The 21,954-nt window shown below is 35.0% G+C and overlaps 2 protein-coding genes, 1 non-coding gene and 2 pseudogenes across 3 annotated transcripts; 4 read left to right on the plus strand and 1 right to left on the minus strand.

Annotated features, from left to right (window-relative positions):
• The first annotated feature begins 387 nt into the window (after positions 1–387).
• LOC130500771 (cytochrome P450 72A15-like) lies at positions 388–4,608 on the plus strand (annotated as a pseudogene).
• A 263-nt stretch (positions 4,609–4,871) lies between these two features.
• LOC130500770 (cytochrome P450 72A15-like) lies at positions 4,872–7,195 on the plus strand (annotated as a pseudogene).
• Positions 7,196–7,271: 76 nt separating this feature from the next.
• LOC130500769 (mechanosensitive ion channel protein 5-like) lies at positions 7,272–10,706 on the minus strand. Its single transcript, XM_056995722.1, has 5 exons — positions 8,919–10,706; positions 8,710–8,833; positions 8,325–8,618; positions 8,037–8,239; positions 7,272–7,750 (listed from the first exon to the last, which is right to left on the minus strand). The coding sequence occupies exons 1-5, from the start codon at positions 10,532–10,534 to the stop codon at positions 7,447–7,449; spliced, it is 2,541 nt and encodes an 846-aa protein (XP_056851702.1). The 5' UTR covers positions 10,535–10,706; the 3' UTR covers positions 7,272–7,446.
• A 1,557-nt stretch (positions 10,707–12,263) lies between these two features.
• LOC108858918 (uncharacterized) lies at positions 12,264–12,932 on the plus strand. Its single transcript, XM_018632768.1, has one exon. It carries the CDS (start codon positions 12,264–12,266, stop codon positions 12,930–12,932), a length of 669 nt encoding a protein of 222 aa, XP_018488270.1.
• A 5,932-nt stretch (positions 12,933–18,864) lies between these two features.
• LOC130500772 (U6 spliceosomal RNA) lies at positions 18,865–18,967 on the plus strand. The gene has a single exon (XR_008939318.1). It is a non-coding gene; the product is annotated as a U6 spliceosomal RNA (small nuclear RNA).
• Positions 18,968–21,954: the final 2,987 nt, after the last annotated feature.

Genomic DNA, 21,954 nt, shown 5'->3' on the forward strand with positions numbered 1-21,954 from the left:
GATCAAAATTCTTTATGTATTACTCAAATCTCTTACATATTTTCAATATTAGATTTTCACTCCGACAGTTAGAGACCATGCAACCTTGATTTTCAGAGTATTTTTTTTATAAATGATTTTCGGAGTACATTGTAGACAGGATTCATCAGAATCGTTTTTTATCAGTCATCCGAGACAGTTAGATTTGAATATGCATCATGCACTACAATTAATTATCTGAAAGAAACGTAAGTAATTGACGTACGTTACATGCCACCACACAAATTGAAAGCTCGCTTCTGCACCACGTGGCTGGCATGTGACCCTAATCACCAAATGAATTGTACTAGAAGACATCATGCGTATTATTCGCCAACATTCTCAATCTTTAAATCCAAGGAATATTAGATAACTCTCCATCTCTCTGAGAGTGAAAATGGAGATAACGGTTGCGTTATAGTAACAGCTTCAGCAGCTATAGTTGTTCTGTCGTGGTGGACATGGAGAACTTTAATGTTCGTTTGGTTTACACCAAAGATGCTTAGAGAGGCTACCTGAGAAAACAAGGTCTCCTCGGTACTCCTTACACGCCTCTCGTCGGGCGATTTGAAGAGGAATTTTAGTATGATAAGGAGGCAAAATCCAAACCCATCAAACTAACGGATGATATCTCACCACGTGTCGTGCCGTTTTCCGTTCGAAATGCTCAAGACACACGGTATATATGTTAAATGTTGTATGGTTGGCCTCTGTTTTATAGAGTACATGATCAAGAAAAGGTCTCAACTATTGTATGCTGCTGAAACAGGAAGGACGTTTTTTACATGGTTTGGAACTACACCAACCATCACTATAATGGATCCTGATCAAATCAAGGAAGTGTTCAACAAAAGTTATGATTTCCAGAAGCCACATACGTTCCCGTTGGGTGACTTGATAGCCAAGGAGTCGTTTAGCTATGATGGTGAGAAATGGGCGAAACACCGAAGAATCATCAACCGGCATTCCACCTTGAGAAGATCAGGTATAATTATAAGCTTCTTACAATCATATATTATTCTGTAGAGTTAATTATGTATGCATGTTAATGAATGAATAGAAATATTAAAAGGTTAAGTCAATTTTACCTAATAGTCAATCTTATTATTAAAAGAGAAGTACACAGTATAGAATGCCCCTTAGTTTTTCAGTGTTATTTACACTTCTATGCCACTGACATTAAATAATACTTTCTATTTTAATGCTGTCTTTTCCACTTTGATTAATGCGTAAAATTAAATTTGAATTAAATACACTATTAAATAATACTTCATATTTTAATGCTTTGTCTTTTCCACTTACATTAATGTGTTTTCTAAAATTAAATTTGAATTAAATATACTTCATTAACTTTTCAATTAAATCAATATCAAATTAAAAGAAAATACATTTTTGTTGGACAAATAATTCATGGAAATTATAATATCAACGCTTCGTTTAACAAATCTGAACGAAAAGATATATTATCAAATTGAACCGAAACTAGCTACTATCCAAACGGATTTACCATTTTAGTATCTAGAGAACCATAACCAAACTTTATCTGATCAAAATATTTCAGATATTCGAATGTATTTAAATCATATTTTATTTACTTCAATATGTTAGCTATTTTTCGAGTTAATATCCAAGATATAAGTTATTTTAAATTGTTTAAAATATTTGAAATATAAAAATAGTCGAAAGTAAACATCTAAAGTAGATAAACAATAATCAAAATACCAAAATACTTAAAATATATATTTATTCTTCATCCAAATATTCAAGTTAAACCTATTTTTAAATTTTAATTTAGGTACTTTGGCTACATTACTCAAATAGTTTAAAGATATATAAATTTTTAAAAAATAAAAATAATTTAACGGGTTATCAACCCGCAAAGATTCCTAATAAAACCGGAACCAAATTTTATAAATACATGAATAAAGCTAGAATTTTTAAACTCAAAATCTCAAACCCGAATAGATTTTAACCGAATTCGAGTGGATATGCAAAAATATCCACCCCTAACTTAGTCAATATTAAACGATCAAATATTACAAATATACTATTTAGTATAAATAAATAAAAACTGAAAATTAATACCTGTGCGGTCGCACGGATCAAGATCTAGTTACTTTTAAATTAGAAGTCAATGATAATACCGATTATAACATGGTATCATAACCAATCGATGTACGTGAGAGGAGTCAGGTGTGTAATGAATGAATCAAGTTTCACATCTGTAGTTGAAGAAATATTAACATATATATAAAGTATAGCCAGTCTAATTTATTGTCAATTTATTTTAAGTTCTTGGATTCTTTGCCAAGTATCAGATGATTCAGATCCAGTTTTCTCACCGGTTTGTTATCTTGTGGAGAGGTCTGTACGGAAATTAAAAATGATTACTAGACTATTCTGGTTTTTCTCATTGGTGAGAACTGATTTTCAACGTCACTGCTTTGTGTGAATATTTTTCCTTCAAGCATGAATATTTTATCGACGCATTCAAGCATTGACTCAAATTTGCTGTCAAACTTTCGTAACTGTTTTGCTAGTGTTGTTTATATTTTTAGTCAAGAGGATGAAAAATTTTCACATACTTTTGTAGTAGAAAAATTGAGATTAAATGTAAATAAGTTTGTGTTTCGAAAAAAGAGTTGTGTTCATTTGGCTCGTCCAACTTGTTCCACCTACGTCGAAACAAGGGCCACCTCCTCCTCTCCTGTACTTACAGCCAAGCTATATGGCGAGAGGTCTTCAGCAGATGTAACCATCCTGTTGCGCCCTTCACTAACTGGGCAGAACTGTTATCTTGGATCAGAGCTGCAACTTCCTCTAAGATGCGGCTCCTAAGGAAGCTAGCGTCGTATTCAGTGGTGTACCATTTGTGGAAGCAGAGGAACAACTTGCTACACAATCAGATATCACTACCGCCTGCTACTGTCTTCCGAAACGTAGACAAGGAGCTAAGAAATATAATTTCAGCAAGGCGCCATAGGAAAGGATATGCTTCTCTCATGGTCATGTGGTTGAGATAAATTTCTCTTATAGGTTTCAAGGTTTAAAATGTGAATCATCTTGTTTTTTATTCTTTTTTGCCAGATGGCTCAGCTTGTAGGTTCTTGCTTTTGTAAAAACTTCTAATCATCTATGATATTTACAATTTAGCAAAAAAAAACTTGTTCCTTCTCCTTGTGGTGTGTAGAATATGGTACCTGCGTTCCACCAAAGCTGCAACGAGGTCGTTGGCAAATGGGAAAGTTAGTCTCGGATAAAGGATCCTCATGTGAGGTGGACGTTTGGCCAGGGCTTGTGAGCATGACTGCTGATGTCATCTCCCGTACTGCTTTTGGCAGCAGCTATAAAGAAGGACAGAGGATATTTGAGCTCCAAACCGAACTAGCACAGCTCATGATACAAACGTTTCTGAAAGCTTTCATCCCTGGATATCTGTAATAAAAGAAACCTAAACTTGTCTGCAATGTATGCTTTGGAGATGGGAATCATGTTGTGTTGTTATAAATAATCTTTTTTTGTTTTTGTTGCTGTAGTTATCTCCCAACAAAGGGTAATAGAAGGATGAAAGCAGCATCTAGAGAAATACAAGTTATACTGAGAGGGATCATTACAAAAGGTTAAGGGTTAGAAGGCTGGGGAAGCACACCAAGCGACGATTTGCTAGGTATACTTCTTGAATCGAATCTAGGGCAAGCTAAAGGAAATGAAATGAGCACTGAGGATGTGATGGAAGAGTGCAAGTTGTTCTATTTCGCCGGACAAGAGACAACTTCAGTGCTTCTAGTCTGGACAATGGTTCTGTTAAGCCAACACCAAGACTGGCAAGCTCGCGCACGACAAGAAGTGAGACAAGTTTTTGGCGATAAAGAACCCGATACAGAAGGCTTGAACCAGCTTAAAGTTGTAAGTAAAACCAAATAAACAAACCTTTGATAATTAAAAACTTTTGTCGTGTTTGATGATTTTACTGAATGCTTCCGACAGATGACAATGATACTATATGAGGTCCTTAGGCTATATCCTCCAGTAGAGCAGCTGACCCGAATTATTCACAAAGAGATGAAGCTAGGCGACCTGACACTGCCAACAGGCGTTCAGATCAATCTACCTATTCTGCTTGTCCATCGCGACACAGAGCTGTGGGGCAAAGATGCAGCCGAGTTCAAGCCAGAGAGGTTCAAAGAGGGTGTCTCAAAGGCAACAAAGGGCCAGGTATCTTTCTTTCCCTTTGGGTGGGGACCAAGGATCTGCATTGGCCAGAATTTTGCTCTGATGGAGACAAAGATGGCTCTGGCTTTGATTCTACAGAGATTCTCCTTTGAGCTTTCACCTTCCTATGTTCATGCTCCTTACCCAGTCTTCACATTGCACCCGCAGTTCGGTGCTCATCTTATCCTACACAAGATATAGTTCCATCACCTCATGTGATGCTTATAAAAAGAGCTTATTATATATGCAAGAGAAATAAGATTTTCACACTCTAAAACCGGCCCTTTATTCAGCCCATTTCAGATAATAATTGTGATTTTTTAAAAAAGCGGGCCTTTTATTTCTTAATCAAGATCATCATACTCGAATCGTTTTATCAAATCATCCGAGACAGTTAGATTTGAATATGCATCATACATAGATAAATCCAATTCACAGTTCAAAAGAAAAATTATTCTGCAAAGAAACGTAAAGTAATTGACGTACGTTTACATGCCTATCAATATAGCTCCACACAAATTGAAGTCGCTTCTTGCGCCACGTGGCATGCGAGTTAATCACAAAATGTATGGTACTAAAAGTCTAAAAGACATCATGCGATACTATTCGCCAACATTCCTCAAATCTTTAAAAATTCAAGAATATTAGAAAACTCTCCATCTCACTGCGAGTGAAAATGGAGATAACAGTTGCGTTAGTAACAGTTTCAGTAGCTATAGTTGTTGTGGCGTGGTGGATATGGAGAACTTAAATTTGGTTTGGTTTTAGACCAAAGGTGCTTGAGAGTTACCTGAGAAGGCAAGGTCTCTCCGGTACTCATTACACGCCTCTCGTCGGCGATTTGAAAAGGAGTTTTAGTATGATGATGGAGGCAAAATCCAAACCCATCAAACTAACGGATGATATCTCACCACGTGTCGTGCCTTTTCCCTACGAAATGCTCAAGAATCACGGTATATATGTTAAATGGATTGTATAGTTTGCCTCTTTGTTGTAGAGTACATGATCAAGAAAAGGTATCAACTATTGTATGTTGCTGAAACAGGAAGGACGTTTTTTACATGGCTTTGGAACTACACCAACCATCACTATAATGGATCCGGAGCAAATCAAGGAAGTGTTCAACAAAGTTTATGATTTCCAGAAGCCACATACGTTTCCTTTGCGTGACTTAGTAGCCAAGGGACTCGCTAAGTATGATGGCGAGAAATGGGCGAAACACAGAAAAATCATCAATCCGGCATTCCACCTTGAGAAAATCAAGGTATAGTATAGGCTTCTTACAATCATAATCTGAGGTCAACTTTAGAGTACTTTATGTATATGTATATGTTAATGAATTAATTCAATCGGTAGTTAAGAAATAGTACTGTATATAAGGTACAAGTAAATTTACTTATAGTCACTTGTTTTTAAATTAGAAGTCTATGATAAGACCGACTATAACTTGGTATCAGAACCACTCAAAGTTCGTGAGAAAATTATAATGATTGAAACAAGTTTCACATTAGTAGTTGGAAAAACAAAATTTTTTTGAGCAACAACGATTGTATTATATATAAGGTAATAGTAATAGTCAAAAATTCTCAGTCTTTTGTAGTAGAATATTTTGAGATTTATGAAAGTAAGATTGTGTTTCGAGAAAAAAAATGTTGTGTCCTGTCCAACGTATGCCTTCTGCTTCTGTGTGTAGAATATGGTACCTGCGTTCCACCAAAGCTGCAGCGAGGTGGTTGGCAAATGGGAAAAGTTAGTCTCGGATAAAGGATCCTCGAGTGAGGTGGACGTATGGCCAGGGCTTCTGAGCATGACTGCAGATGTGATCTCTCGTACTGCTTTTGGCAGCAGCTACAAAGAAGGACAGAGGATATTTGAGCTACAAGCCGAACTAGCACAGCTCATGATACTAACGTTTCTGAAATCTTTCATCCCTGGATATCTGTAATAAAAGAAACCGAAACTTGTCTGCATCTATGAGAATCATGTTGTGCTATATATAATCTTTCTTTCTTTTTGTTGTTGTAGTTATCTCCCAACAAAAGGTAATAGAAGGATGAAAGCAGCATCCAGAGAAGTCCATGTTATACTGAGAGGGATCATTAACAAAAGGTTAAGTGCTAGAGAAGCTGGAGAAGCACCAAGCGACGATTTGCTAGGTATACTTCTTGAATCGAATCTAGGGCAAGCTAAAGGAAATGAAATGAGCACTGAGGATGTGATGGAAGAGTGCAAGTTGTTCTATTTCGCCGGACAAGAGACAACTTCAGTGCTTCTTGTCTGGACAATGGTTCTGTTAAGCCAACACCAAGACTGGCAAGCTCGTGCACGAAAAGAAGTGAAGCATGTGTTTGGAGACAAAGAACCTGATACAGAAGGTTTGAACCAGCTCAAAGTTGTAAGTAAAAAAAACAACTTAAAATGACTTCAGTACATTTGTTGTGTTATGATGATTTAACTGAATGCTTCCAACAGATGACAATGATACTATATGAGGTCCTTAGGCTATATCCTCCAGCAGTGCAGCTGACCCGAGCCATTCACAAAGATATGAAGCTAGGCGACCTGACACTGCCAGGGGGCGTTCAGATCAGTCTACCTATTCTGCTAGTCCATCGCGACACACAGCTATGGGGTAAAGATGCATCCGAATTCAAGCCAGAGAGGTTCCAAGATGGTGTCTCAAAGGCAACAAAGGGGCATGTCTCTTTCTTTCCCTTTGGGTGGGGGCCAAGGATCTGCATTGGCCAGAATTTTACTCTGATGGAGACAAAGATGGCTCTGGCTTTGATTCTACAGAGATTCTCCTTTGAGATATATCCTTCCTATGTTCATGCTCCTTACACAGTCTTGACACTGCAGCCACAGTTTGGTGCTCATCTTATCCTACACAAGATATAGTTCCACAACCCCATGTGATGTTTTTAAAAAAGAGTTTTTTATATACGTAAGAGTTCCGGTTTTTTTTTTTTTTGCAAAATTCAACAAAACTCTAAACAAACCAATAATAAAGAGACAAGACAGATGACAAAGAAAGATAAGAGTTCAGATATTAATGGACTTCTTTTAAAAAACTTATTCTTTAATCACAAATTACAACTTCCAGAGAATAAAAAAGCTCTTACAAAACCACTCATACAATATATACACACACAAAAATCATATCCTGCTTTACGTAAAATCATATCCTGCTTTACTCGCTCAACACTTCTTTACAGTTTAGGCACCGCGTTGATGCAAACAAGCTGGAGGAAGACGGTCTGAAGTACCCGGAGTCACCGGAGGAGGGAAACTTCGAATATGAATGCCTTGAGGATGTAAACGATATTCTATATCAAGCTCTCTACAAGCTTTCCCAACTTCCTCTAGTAATTGACTTCTCCTTATAAACCTCTCTCCCATGTCTTGAAAGTTCATTCTGTGTGTCAACCACACCGCGATCTTCACGCTTTTCAAGTCGTCCATGTTTAGGAACACAATCATAGGTGCAGGATACCAATGATCCTTCTTGATGTCTATATAACTGCATGAGAAAAAAAAAAGATAACAACATCATTCAAGAATCTTTGCTTCGAAGTCACTTAACCTAGATAAAGATAATGGTAGGTGTTTAAAGTCTAAGGTTCTAAGTGTTTTGGATTTAGTCAGAACCGGCCATGGATATAACCAAATGAAATATTGGCCTTGAGACTTCAAAGTTTTTACGAATTATATTATATAACATAGCCTCCTAAATTGTTGAGAAAATATTATTTTTTTACTAAAATGTCTATATAGCCTCAAGACCTTAGCATTTTAATTTAACTAACCTGATGATTCTCTGTTTGATAGCAGCTATCTTTTCTGGAGGAGTTGCTATGTGAACAGAGAATTCAATCGCATCTCCCATATCAGGACTTCGGAAGTAGTTAGCTATAGGTTTTGTACCAAGAACACTATTCGGGTATATGATCTTTTGATTATCATATCGCAAGAAAACAGTCGTCAATATGTTCATTTCCTCCACAACCAACTGGTAAAAGAAACAACAAGATCAGAACCATGTCAAAATATTGTAATAAGACCAGGAGATTATTATATTAGGAGGGGGAACAAACCTGAACACCGTCGATTTCGCAGCGGTCACCAACATCAAATGGGTGCATAACGAAAAGGAAAATGATGGCTTCAAAGATGGTTTTGCATGAGTTTCCGAATATAAAGGCTACTAGAAGAAGCTGAGAGCTTAAGACTAGCAAGAATTTTGTTGTGGCGATTCCTAGTATAAGAAGCCAAATGATTATGATTATAATGCTAATCAACACATTGATTATACGGTGAAGCCTGTTCACTGCTGTTTTTGTGTCGTTTAAGGTCAAAGCCAGAGCCCTCCTTTCTCTAAATGCCTTAACCTGTGAACAAAAACTCCCATGGTCAAGATAACTCTGTTTTGCATGTGAAATTAATCTTAACATGTATAGAATTTAAGGTTTTGCAACATACCACCCAATTCTTGAGGCAAGACTTGCTGATCCTATTGGTCTCTGAAGCTCCTTCAAAGAGAGCCATGGCTCTTTCAGACTCCTCTTCAGACAGAAACCTCAAGAAGTCATCCAGATGTATATACCTAAAACCCGAAAAAACTCTCAAGATTAAACCATACTAAAATCAAGAACTTGTAGAAATATGATGATCAAGTTCAAGATATATACCTTGAACCAGGCTCAGTGACATTGTGGAAGATCTTCTTAGCTGCAATCTTTGCTTCGCACTCGCTTCTTATCTGTGTAGCGTGCTCACTCTCCTCAACTGTGTCCTGCATATGTTCATCCAAAGTAGAAAGAGCGCCTTTCCGTATTATATTCATCAACTTGGTCATGTTCCAAGCAGACACATTGTCTGTATTCATCCTCTGCAATTGATCAATCCTTATCCCTTCACTATCATCTTCTTTATCAGAACCAATCCGAGACAGTCTCGGACCTTTCCCCGCTTTCATAAAACTCCTAACCGTCGCTTTTAGAGCTGGAGGCAACTTAGCTCCAGCCAGTTTCTCCAAACTCTTAACATCATCCGTTACTTTCTGCTCTTCTTCCTCCATTCTCTGAATCTCCATCAAAGGAGGACCGGAGAGTGTTTCAATCACGTACTGAGTGAACAAAGACTCTTGAATCCGATCAAAGTAAGTGCTCATGTGGAACGATGAAGCAAGAACTTTGACCAGAAGTGTCTTAATCAACCAAATGATCACCGCAACAAGAAGACAGACCAACACTCTTGTCACGTACCTAATGGCAGTGGTCCGAGTCTCTCTTTCAACCTTCTTATCGAACAAGAAGTGCCACGCAAGCAACACTAACCCTAACCACAAGGTGTTCTGAACCGATTTGCGTACTCCGTAGACGAAATACAAAACCCTCTTTCTCAAAACGAAGTTCTTCTCGGCCGAGAAGACGAGTATCCTCACTATCCAGCTCGAGACTAGTCTCCCACAAATCAACACCAAAACCGTCACTTCCCATTTCCACAGATCTAGCTTCCACCATGTCTTGCGCCGCAAGCTATGTACCGTTAAGCTACAGACCAAACTGGTAACTATCAGAACAAGGCTTATCCACTCGAGCAAAACCCAAATGCTGAGTTTGTCTCTTTTGAACACATCAGGTAAGTCCTCGTCTAGAAACGGATCTTCCTCTTCGTCTTCCTCCAAGATCCCGGTCCGAGATGGCGTCCCCGGTTTAGAGTTTTTCCCGAGAAACCCGGATTTCCGACCGGATCTCATCTCTGTTTTGTCGATAGCTGGATGCGTCGGTGTTGGAGGATCCATAAGTCTTGACTTCGTCTGGTTCCTCCTCAGGAACGGTTTGTTGATACTATGCTTCACGACCTCTGCTTCGTCTCTGTTAGCTTTGTAGTGACGACGGCTCTCTTCGTCGCTGCTCTCACCGAGTGAGATTCTGTTCTGTCTCCTTCTAACCGCGTCGGCTTTTCCTTTAGCCGTGTACGGAGAAGACGACTCTGAGATCGCCGGCAACGTGTCTGCGGTGTTAAGGTCGATGTCGAGAGAGATCTCTCCGCAGGAAGCTTTCTGCTTCGACGGAGGATCGGACATATCTTCTGAACGTTCTCTCTGCTGTCTGAAATGGAAACTGTCGCCGCCAACGTCATCGTTCTTACCCTTTTCACCATCCCAAAAGTCGTAGCTCGACTCTCTCCAGAAGTTGCCACCGTCAGCATTGCTGCTTGACCCTGTAGCACCAACGGCTCCGCTCTCTTCGCCGTTAATCTTCACGACGAAGTCTCGACGGTCAGTGGAATCAAGGGCCATGATTGGAGAGAGGTTTTATTTGTTTGGAGCAGAAGAGACGAGTGACAAGTACGAGCGTAGATGAAGATGAGAGGTAACTACTTGAGCAATAAATAATAAATGTGATAAAACAAAATATCAGGTGTGTATTTTGGAGTGTATGAGAAAGCGGAAGAAGAAAGTCGCAACGTGTAAATTCATTTTATTTCATGCACAGATTTTAGATTTTATAATGTTGAAGTATTGTGACCCGTGTGATATAATGTGATGTGAGTTGGTGAGATAAGATTTGTGCTAATTGCTAAAAGCAACAAAATCAATAATGTGATAGAAAGCTTCTTTTCCTTTTACTGTCTCCTGAAAAATTAGAAAGAAAAAAAGAAAGTAGTGTGTGCCTGTACGGAATGAAAAGGAAATGGTAGTGGGATTTCAGAAATTGATAACAAAAGTTTTTCGACTTTGGAGTTTTAGATAGATATTTATCTTTTTGCATATTTTTTTCATCTTTTGCAAAAATCAAGAAAGGTTAAATCAATTTTTTTAACTACTATTTAGTTTCTCTATTATGTTACAAGTTTCCCTTGTTCTAGGAGTAGGAGTATATACTTCTAGAAAAACATGAGTAATTTATGAGGCACAAATATCTTATATATTAAAACTCTAAATTTTGAAACAAAAAAAAATACAGACTAAAAATATGCATTATTTCAAAAATAAAATGGAATAGATCATATTGTTTTAAATACGAAGATATAAAAAAATTATACATGTAATTTGATGTGAATAGTTTAGTGGGTTAATTCAGTATTTTGTATAAAAGGTACTAATTTTATCTGACAAAGTAAAATATTAATTTGGTATAGAGTGATTATTTTGTCCCCTAAAATTACGAATCCAATTTTTATCAGAAAAAATCATAAATAAAAAAATTAATTACAAATGGCATTCATCTCGTCATGATCTCCAATTCAATTTTTTTAAAAGGTCTTCCATTCAATTTTATTACGTAAGTACTACCACTTTGACCTTTATATTAGATTCCAATTCATTTGATTTAGCACTGAAACATGAATTTGCTGATTGATTGAATATTTGGTTGGAATCATTACGAGTCATCATCATTGTTATATGATCTTCAAAACACCAACAAACATCTCACTATCATCAGCAGATTCACCACCACTAACTCCTTTTACACATAGTACTTGGATCGTGTCGTGCTCTGGCTGAATTTAATGGTTTTGGTCTGATAAGTCAATATGGTATTCAGAAGCTCCAAAGAACGCATTTAATAAACAAAATCGTTTTTCTTATTGGTTCACACCGCTGAAACAATAACACTATGGTTAAGAGGCGTCCTGAGATATCAGAGACAATGTATATTTTATTAATTTGTTTTTTAAAAAATATCCTTTACAAATTTAAGATTTTTTCCAATGTAATTATTTTTATAAAAACGGGGTCATAATCCTCGCTATGTTCAGAACCGCATATACTTATTCAGGTACGGATCAGATTCTTCTGATTTTAGGGTATTCAGATTCAACCCTCATATCCTTAATTCAAGTTTAAAATATTTTGAGTTTGGATAGATCCATAATTTCGTAAGATATGTTTTATATTCAAACTCATTCGAGTAACTAATAATAGTTCAGTTTTTTTTAACAGAGAATAGTTCAGATATAATTTTATACATAATAGTTCAGATTTTTTATCAGTATGAATATTATTTTTGGATAAGCATCGAGTTATGATTTTAAATAACATTGAGGAGGATTTGGATAAGCTAAGAGATAAGATTGGTGAAGCTTTGGAGGATGCTTGTCAATGGAGGAGGGCGGCGGGATTCAAACAGGAGTTTTCGACGAGTGAGACTTGGAAGCTTATTCGGGCAGTGCATGAGAAAAGAGATTGGTCGAAGTGCATCTGGTTCTCTCAGGCTACTCCTAAGTATGCGTTCATGATGTGGTTAGCTTGTTTGAACAGGTTATCCACTATGGATAGAATTGCTCGTTGGAATAGAGGTGTCGACACTACTTGCGTTCTGTGTAAGAATGCTCTAGAAAACAGAGATCATCTGTTTTTTGAGTGTTCTTATTCTTTGCAACTATGGGAGAGTCTTGCTAAGGGGATTATGGGTAGCTCGTTCACAAACTCTTGGCCGGAGATAGTGAGTATTGCTACTGCTGGAGCAATGGAGAGAAGAAAGAGATTCTGTTTTCGTTATGCTTTTCATGCTGCCATGTACTCTTTATGGCGCGAAAGAAACAGAGTCAAACATGGAGAAAGATTGACTCCGGTGACTCTGTTAAAGAAGCTGGTTGATAAGGGAATTAGAAATAAATTGAGCTTATTGAGGCAGAAGGGAGTGAAGGGGATGCAGGATTCCATTCAGTTGTGGTTTAGCACTCGTGGCTGAGTTTGGGTTTCTTTGAAGTTTGTAGTTGGTTTTCTGTTTGTAGTAGGTTGTGGAGTTGCTGACTTGTCCACTTGCTAAGGGATTCTTACTCTTTTCCCCATTAGAGTTTTGTCCCAATTTGGGTTTTCTCTAATGTGGGTTTTAATGAGGAGAATCTCTTAGCACTTCCAAATTTGACTTGTTCCTTATGGTCACATTTGAGGGGGATGGGGAAGTATTGGTGAAGAGAAGGGTTGGTTGTTTTCTTTTTGAGTTTGTTTGTTTCTCTTTTTCGCTTGTTTCATAAGCAAATCAGTATGCATTAGTTTGTATCAAGGTTTTTTTGATGAATAAAAATTTAACATTCATTCAAAAAAAAAAAAAAAGAATATTCTTTTTGAACAATAATTTTAAACAATAGTTTAGATTTTCATACGATCTTTATTTTTTTACCATGTTTGAATCAGGTTTTGAATAGCTGAAATATCATTTTTAAATATTCGTTCAGTTTAGATTAGAAAAAGCGATTTTTTTTAACTTAGATTCGGTTCAGATTACGGATTAAGCTACAAATAAACCAAGCTAGCAAAAGGCAGTAGAAGTACAAACGAAATTAAACAAACATACGGAATAGAAAATGAATTAAATTACTGTTGTGGCAGACTTGCTTATGTGGCTACATATTAGCGGCAGAGATAAATTAGAATAAAGCCAGTTGGATTGATAAGAGGGTCACACGTGGGTGGCCATACTTGGTCGAATGTGCTAATAAATACAAGGGTTGTGAGGAAAACGACAGGAAAGCGACAGATGAGGAATCAAAACGGCACACAAGCCATATACGCAACTAAACGCAATCGACATGGTTTCTCTCGACAGAATTGGACAAGACACTGCATACAGTGCCAGTGCCGTGTATATATCTAGCTAGTAATTATCGTCTCTAGTAAAGTTGGATAGAAGTCAGAAAAATATATCAACATGTGTTTTCGGAAATGTTCAATCTGATTTGGCTTTCGTTTATATTTTTGTCTTTCAGTTTCACTCTTTTTATTTACTTTAAAAAATAGTATTTTTATACAAAATAACACCAATTAATGAAATATACATTTCTTTTGATTTTGATCTAGGTTTGTCAACAACGTGCAATCCGGATGATACACTACTACAATCCGTTAGGCTACAATGAAGTTATGGATTTTAATTCTGATTGAATTCGGTTTTTAGTTATATACTAGTGATATTCCGGCGCTACGCGCCGGGTTCGTATGTTATACTTTTACATAAATATATAAATTATTATATGGTCTTAACAAATAAAATATGTTAAATATGAAAATAAAAATATATTAAAAATGATATTTTCTGATCTTTATTGATAGTGGTTAGTGACTTTGTTTGAAGTTGTTTAGTTCAAAGTGGAATAGGATAAGTGGTTGTTACTAATCGATTTAATAAAAATAGAATAAAAAAGCCGATAGTCATAAACAAAGTTGATGTTTTATATAGAAAATATATTTATATTATTAATTATTAAAGTAACTATATATGAACTATAAAACTTTTACTAATATATTTAGTTCAAATAATAGAAAGATGTAATACTGTTCAAATTTTATAAATTTTATTAAAAAAATATGGGTGAAGTGTCAATTTTTGATAAAATAATTGGTGAGTATCTAATATATATTTTTAAAATTACCATGTTGACTTTTGAAATATAGAATGCGAGTTGTATGTGTTACTTTAGTTTCAAGGTCTCTCAAAAAGATGTATCTTAAAATAAGAAACATAAAATTATTTTCTATATTAGTTTTGTTATAATGGAAGATTTTGTGTGTGTTACAACAAAATTCTTGTTTGTCCACCCTTATTTAGAAATATCAACTAATCTTAATATGAATCTAAATATGTTTTTTAGCTAAAAACTATAAATGGTTCCTAAACTCCTCTATTTAATGGACAACTTCTATTTTAACCGGAATGAAACAATTTCACCAAATCTTCCTAGTAAAAAATCAATTTGTTAATTAGTAAATGAAATGTTAGCATCTATAACGATCATAATAAAGACAATTTTTAACTATCTGTGATATTCAGGCTTGCTGACTTGTTGCATTTAGTAATGGTTTTGACAATAAATGGTTAGTGTGGTGCAAAGGATTAATGGTGAGGGTGGTGTGTGGTTTACATCAATTTTAAATAACTTTAGCAACCAGGCAACATTTTTAAATTTCTCTCAGATCAGAAGTAATGATTTTTTTTTGTTTAGTTAAGTTTTAAGAGTATATTAATCATGTTCACGGTTTTTAAAATGTAAACACGGATAGCATGCATCAGGGAAGTTATTGGTTTCCTTGCATAGTGTAACATGGGAAGATACTATAGAGTTTATGTGCCAATACCAATAGACCAAATGTTAGTCTTTTGGACTTGAATCGTCATCAGTTACTAAACATTATTAGAGTGGAATGAGTGGAATTTCTAGATTGATTATATGGCGGTTACGTCGATTTCATTAAAGAAGGAGAATTGTAGAGGCTCCATTTTCCATCGTCAACATCAAATATAAAGAAATCCTATAAACCAATGTTTTGAATGTTTTAAATGTTTTTCAAACATAAAGTAATAGTATGGATATGTATCTATTTTATGTTTAATTTTTTTTTGAAAATAATTAACTTCAGTTTCCATTTTTGTATTTTTATTTGACATACAAAGTATTAAGAAATAGTTTAAAAGTATTTTTTTAAAAATATGTAACATAAGAGTTATGAAATCTTAACTAATAAATTAAACTTTCATAATAAATTAAACTTTCATAACAAAATTCATAATAAATTAAACTTTCAATCTAAATTAAAACATCATTGTAATAAATTGTCAATAACAAAAATAAACTAACACCTAGTAACAATTAATACCAAAACACATTAAATAAAGTTGAGAAAAAAATTTTAATTATTAAAAGAAGAATGCCACATGGCATTTTTTCCCCCAAGGAGAAAAAAAACTCAACTTTATTAGTTAAGATATATTTATATTTTGATATCTACTTGGTTTAGTTTTCTTGATAAAATAAAAACCAAACAATGATATAATATCATTTGAGATCAGTTTTTTTTTTGCGCTTACATTCACATTTGATCAATTCAATTACTGAAATTTGTACAGTGCTATCTTAAAAATAAAAGTCAATGAACTGAATGAGGCTAAAAACGAATAAAGAATATACCATATAATCACCAAATCATTGTATGTAATGGAAAAATCATCAAGTTAACTATGTTGGTCAAATCTCTTGTTGGAAAGATTCCATTAATGTTTCGCGACCAATGTGATATAAAGCGTGTATTCCCAAAACAAGTAACATTATACGTAAAAGCAACATATTAATGGGCATAATTAGCAAAGACTATAAAAGTTTGATTAAACTTGGTAGCCGACTTGGAAGGTATCTAAATCTCTAAGGTTATTTGACTAGCGTATGATAAGGTTCGGAAAGAGTTAAAAAGTTCAAAGCTGCTAGGGAGGGATTTAGAAACGTGACCCCTGAACTCCTCGTCGGACCTATAATTAGAAAACAAGAAACATACGCATGGTAAAGAACATGTCCCTGAACTCCTTCTTGGACGTTATAAACATATTTAAAAAGTTTGTGGAAATTGATGATTTGGATGAAAAGGCAGCCTTTGGTTCTTTTGGAGTGAAAAATTGGATTTTTTGCACTGATTCAATTTTTTTTTGGTTAAATCTTATCGACTTATCCGATAAATTTCAGAGGAATGCACGCACTTAATGATACAAAATAGACTAACCCGGAAACGTACCTCATTGTCTGATCCAAATTTAGAATACTTCCGACTAATGCCATATTCCGACTAATGTCAGAGATGGAACAATTATCTGTTACGGACAACAATATAAACTCCTTAAACCGAAACCTAATTCTAAACTGATCAAATAGTGATAATTTAGATTCGAGAAAGAATCAAACCATCACTGATATGAGTACACTAAAACACTAAATCTCAAGAGATTGCCATTAGACTATCATCACTTAATTCGTTGATTTAATTTTCATGACCGTGTTAGATGGAAGATGGACCACATTATACGTATGTGACTGTGGAGCCTTCAGTCCAATCATCCATGCTTTGTTTATGCGGGCCATCTGATTTGGGATGGTGAATTATGGTCGAGCTGGTCTACTAGTTTATCATCTTCGTGGAACCAAAAGTTTGATAGAATTTCATAGGCTTTTGTCTTGGGTTGTCATCATCGATTCACTCGGTAGAGTCGGCATTGCTTTGTTCATTTGGGACCGGGTCATATATGACTACACAAATTTAGAGATAAAATAAAATGCAATCCAAACGGAAAATATACATGTCACATATGGCGTGTCACGTTTGTATAGCACCTATATATTAAGACGACGTTCAACGTTTCCAGTATCTTACTTACTTATGATCAATGTGCAATCTCTTCTTAAATCTCTTTAGGTCAAGCGTGAATACAAACTATACACCACTTAGATATATACTTAACAAGGCTCAATATTTTTCTTACGCTCATCACTGTTTTTTTGGGGATAAAGTACGTATATCAATGTTTAAACAAAGTAGCAGATTTTTCCCTGATAAAATACTGACCACCATGCTACAAAACTATATTATTATTTTGAACTTTTGTTAAACTATATATAACTTGTATATGTACAAAATATATAATATAAATATATATACAACAGTTAATGGCGGAGACTGATAACTTAACCAAAGAGAAAATCACTATCTAATATTTCCTAATTTGATAAATTGTCGACAATTGTATTATTATTTTACACCGATAGTGGATTTAATCAAGGTTACCGTGATTAATTACAATATTTATTCAAAATTCCAATGGAGAAACATTTGTTTGATGTGATAGATTAGTGACAGCACAAAGGGTTTGCGGACTGATATTTTCTGACGATATATAATAACATTGAAAGAGAAAAAGGTAACTTAATTCATGTTCCGAAATCTATCGTTACAGTTTGCCCAATCTTAGAGCACATCCAATGGTGGTTCTATCTATTGAAATTCTAAAAATGCATATATACGTATAAGTTATATATGTGTATGTAGGTGTGTGGTCTACAAAATAGTGTAGAACTATATCAAAAAGTTCTAAAAACAAAAAAAATAGAATTTTTGGATATGGTTCTACCCTATTTTGTAGACCCCACACTTACATATACATATATAACACATATATATACAGTGGCGGAACCAGTATGTAATTAGGGTGGTCAAATGACCCATGTGAAAAAAAATTATTTGTATTTTCCTTCTTAATTTTTTGATGAAATGTTAAAGAACTAGCTTATTGACCCTTGTAATCTGTAGTTGTTATCAAATTGACCCTGATAAAAAGTTATCCTGCCTCCGCCACTGTATATATATACATATGTATTTTTGAAATCTCAATAGATAGAACCATCATTGGAAGTGGTCTTATTCTCCCTTTTATTTGTCGTACCAGGTGGCGAAATTATATAGTTTAAAATGAATGTCGACTGAACATATAGTTTAAATAATTTTGTCATCTATGCCCTTTGTCATTATTTATTATCTCATATAGTTCTTTCCCACAAACCAGTTATTATTCCAAACAAAGGATATCCACTATTTTTAGATTTGGGATCATATAGTATCAGGAAAAGGTGATCAATAATGTAATGAGCAGTTCATACTAAAAATAATGTAATAAGCAGTTTATACTAAATAAAAAGGGATGAGGACACGAACAAAAAGAATGCAATAAGCCCAAGAAGAATAGTAAGTGAGGCCTAGATAATGACTAGGCCCGTTAAAGCTTTTAACTAATGGCGTGAACAGTCCCACATCGTTCATGCCAAGAGAAGAAACTGTGTTTATATGGCGACAGAGTAACGAAGAAGATTGTCCCTTCGGGGACATCCGATAAAATTGGAACGATACAGAGAAGATTAGCATGGCCCCTGCGCAAGGATGACACGCACAAATCGAGAAATGGTCCAAATTTTTTTTTGATCTTTTTTTTCTAAATCGGTTTCAAATTTAGGGTTCCTGCGTTTTGTTATCCTGGGTTTCGATTTTTACTGCTGCTTCTGTTCTCTAGAACCGTGACTGATGTTTTGGGATTCAAATCTGCACAAAACAGCAAGTCTTTAGGTTTCAACTCACGAGAGTCGGTTGTTTACCAAAAAAAAAAAACTCACGAGAGTCGATGCGTTTTGTTAACCAGAAACCCGGTACATAATGTATTAAACCAGATTCCGGTTAGGGTAAACGAACTGAACTGAGTTTTGACGAAACGGTTTAGAGTATTAAACGAGATTCCGGTTAGGGTAAACCCTCTAGCTGGCTCAGAAGTTGATTGGATTTGTAACACCGTTAAGGCGTGACTTTCATGCTTTTCATTGTCAAAGAATGGTCAAAGATTTGTTGATGTCTACTATTTTTTTGGTTTGATCTCTTTACTAGCCGTGGAACATTACAAATGCTGGACCAGATTCATACCAATGGTATAATAGCCTGACAAATCATTTGTTTTGGATCTTTCTCAAGTCTTGGCTTGGTGTATATCTGGAAAGCTAATGAAACCAACAATTCAAATCAAGCAAAACTTTTTTTCTTCTTGACTTGTCCTCTCTAAACCAAAAAAGACTCTTGTATTACAAAAATCATAAACCGAACAGTGTTTTTTTTTTTTTGATTAACCTGGGGGTATTCCGGGCCTATGGAAGAGCCCAGACTAATCCCCAAGGGGAGGTGCAGCCCACGGATAGACCCTCTCTCCGGGTATGCAAATGGGCCCTAAAGCATAGGCCCATATCCGTGTTGGTGTCCAGAAATCATGACTTAGTTCCCTCCAGCAGGGTTCGAACTCACAACCTGGATACAGGAAGGAGCCCGTCTTTACCATTGGGCCATGATGTTCTGGACAACCGAACAGTGTTACAATTGGTGAAAGCAATCTCGGGATGAAAGCAGAAGTTATTCACTCGTTGAGCGATGATTTGAAACTTACATGTGGCTACACGCTCAACACACATCGTTCAACATTTGCCTCTATCTGTAAGCAAGACTCCTATATGTTTCTGGATTGAAAACACTCTGCAGTTTGGTCGATAATGGTTGTTAGAGCTGAAAGTGCTCCTGCAAGTTGCAATTATTGGCCAGCCTTCCTTCTCTGTCCAACCTAAATAACGTTTTTGAATTCTGAATCTTTCATGTACAGTATTACACAATACAAAGAGGACACAGTTTTGAAAAAATAAGTTTGTCCCCTACGCAGGGCAGTCCTCACTCCTCAGCATAGCACGTGAAACTTGGTCTATAAATATTTTCTAAAAAGTTACAGACATATATCTCCAAATTTGTAAGAAAAAAATTATTTAAAAATTGAACTAAATAGTTGACAAAAAAAAAAAATTGAACTAAATTACTTATAATCTTCAAAACTTTTGTAAAGTTAACTCATTATTTCATTAACCCCACAAGTTGGTGTCTTTATAAATCCGGCACATTGACTCACTACGTTAAAGTTAGAGACTACTTTAGTTGCGGGTCTCAACCTTCAACCATTCTGATATGGTTAGGTTAGAAAGTAGTACTAATATTCTTGGCATCTGAAATTGAAATTTGAAAATTGTCTCGGCGACTTTTCGTAATGGTTGTATATCATTTAGATCTAGTCAGTATTTTATCGGTCTCGAGTCTAATAAGAGTGACTTTGACTTGTTAATGTTACCGAGATTCATTCTTAGATAAAAATGCAATGTTTGATTCAATGAACTAAGCTGATATGGCTATGAATTATAGAAGAAGAAAAACAGAATTTGCAGAGATCATAAGAAAACGTGCACGTTGACGTGGTGCCACAGACTTCTATTAAGGGTCATGGAAGCCATTGCAGAACCATTCTCATTAATTATATAATGATATAGAACTTTGGTTAACGTACTTGGAATAACACTGATCATGACCTCCCAGAGCCCACAAAGAAAACGATCACTGACGGCCATTTCTTTATGTATATGGGAGAAAACTCCAAATTAAAGTTTTCAGAGAAATGGATAATATATCTAATCGTCATGAAAATGACCATCAAACACCTTGTCTTTAAATGTTGTATGAATAATATTTTGATTTATCTTAGTTCCTTAATCATAACGACATTAGTTTTTGTAACTTTCTAATTGATTTCTCTCAGTAGTCGTACATAATGAATTCTTAATAGCATAATGTTTGACAATAAATCGCTTTAAGACCGTTAAAAGCGTTGTTTTTGTGGTATGGTTTCTAATTTCAGTTCATTACTAAGTCAATCGTTATAAAAATACTGCAAATCTTTATAAATAAATTTAGATAAGACAACGAAATAAACAAAAATAAATTACCTTATATAGTTATTTTCTTATTATAATAAGACATATCCAGGATAATAAAGAATATATATACCAAGAATATGTATGCCAAAGGCTGCAACTGAATTGTTAATTTTTGGAATGGAATGATGTGGAATGGCTTATTCCATTAATTCCATAATTTTTTCCACCATTTGCAAAGAATGAAATGGAATACTCATTCCACCAATTCCAAAAATAAATAGATAAAATACAAAAAGAATCATTCTATAACAAATTTGATCATGAATGATTCCATTCCATTTTTTGCTGTATCCCCTTCCTATCTCTATAATATTATTTGAGAAGTCAGTTTCCTATGTGTCGCGCTCACGTTAATTTTCACGATGGTTGATTACATTGATACCCTTAATGAATTAAAAATATTACATTTAATACCTATTATTTTTTTAATTTCTTTTTTGAAATTTTCCATATAATATATATATTAAAAAGGAAAATTTATAATTTTAAAAATCGAATTTAAAAACGAAAATATATGTATATATAATAGGATTTCATTAAAAAGGAAATTTGACAAGATGGTAGTATTCTATTTTAAAAATATTTTTAAATAACATAAATTATAATTTTGAAGTAATA

Source organism: Raphanus sativus, unplaced genomic scaffold, assembly GCF_000801105.2.
Source record: "Raphanus sativus cultivar WK10039 unplaced genomic scaffold, ASM80110v3 Scaffold0030, whole genome shotgun sequence".
Classification (NCBI taxonomy): Eukaryota; Viridiplantae; Streptophyta; class Magnoliopsida; order Brassicales; family Brassicaceae; genus Raphanus; species Raphanus sativus.

Excerpts from the sequence above, each read along its gene's own strand:
- LOC130500769 (XM_056995722.1), bottom strand. The coding sequence starts at position 10,534 with ATGGCCCTTGATTCCACTGACCGTCGAGACTTCGTCGTGAAGATTAAC. Across the intron at positions 8,834-8,918 it reads GTCACTGAGCCTGGTTCAAG|GTATATACATCTGGATGACT; the intron begins GTATATATCTTG and ends TTCGGGTTTTAG. Across the intron at positions 8,240-8,324 it reads GCGAAATCGACGGTGTTCAG|TTGGTTGTGGAGGAAATGAA; the intron begins GTTTGTTCCCCC and ends TTCTTTTACCAG.
- LOC108858918 (XM_018632768.1), top strand. The coding sequence starts at position 12,264 with ATGATTTTAAATAACATTGAGGAGGATTTGGATAAGCTAAGAGATAAG.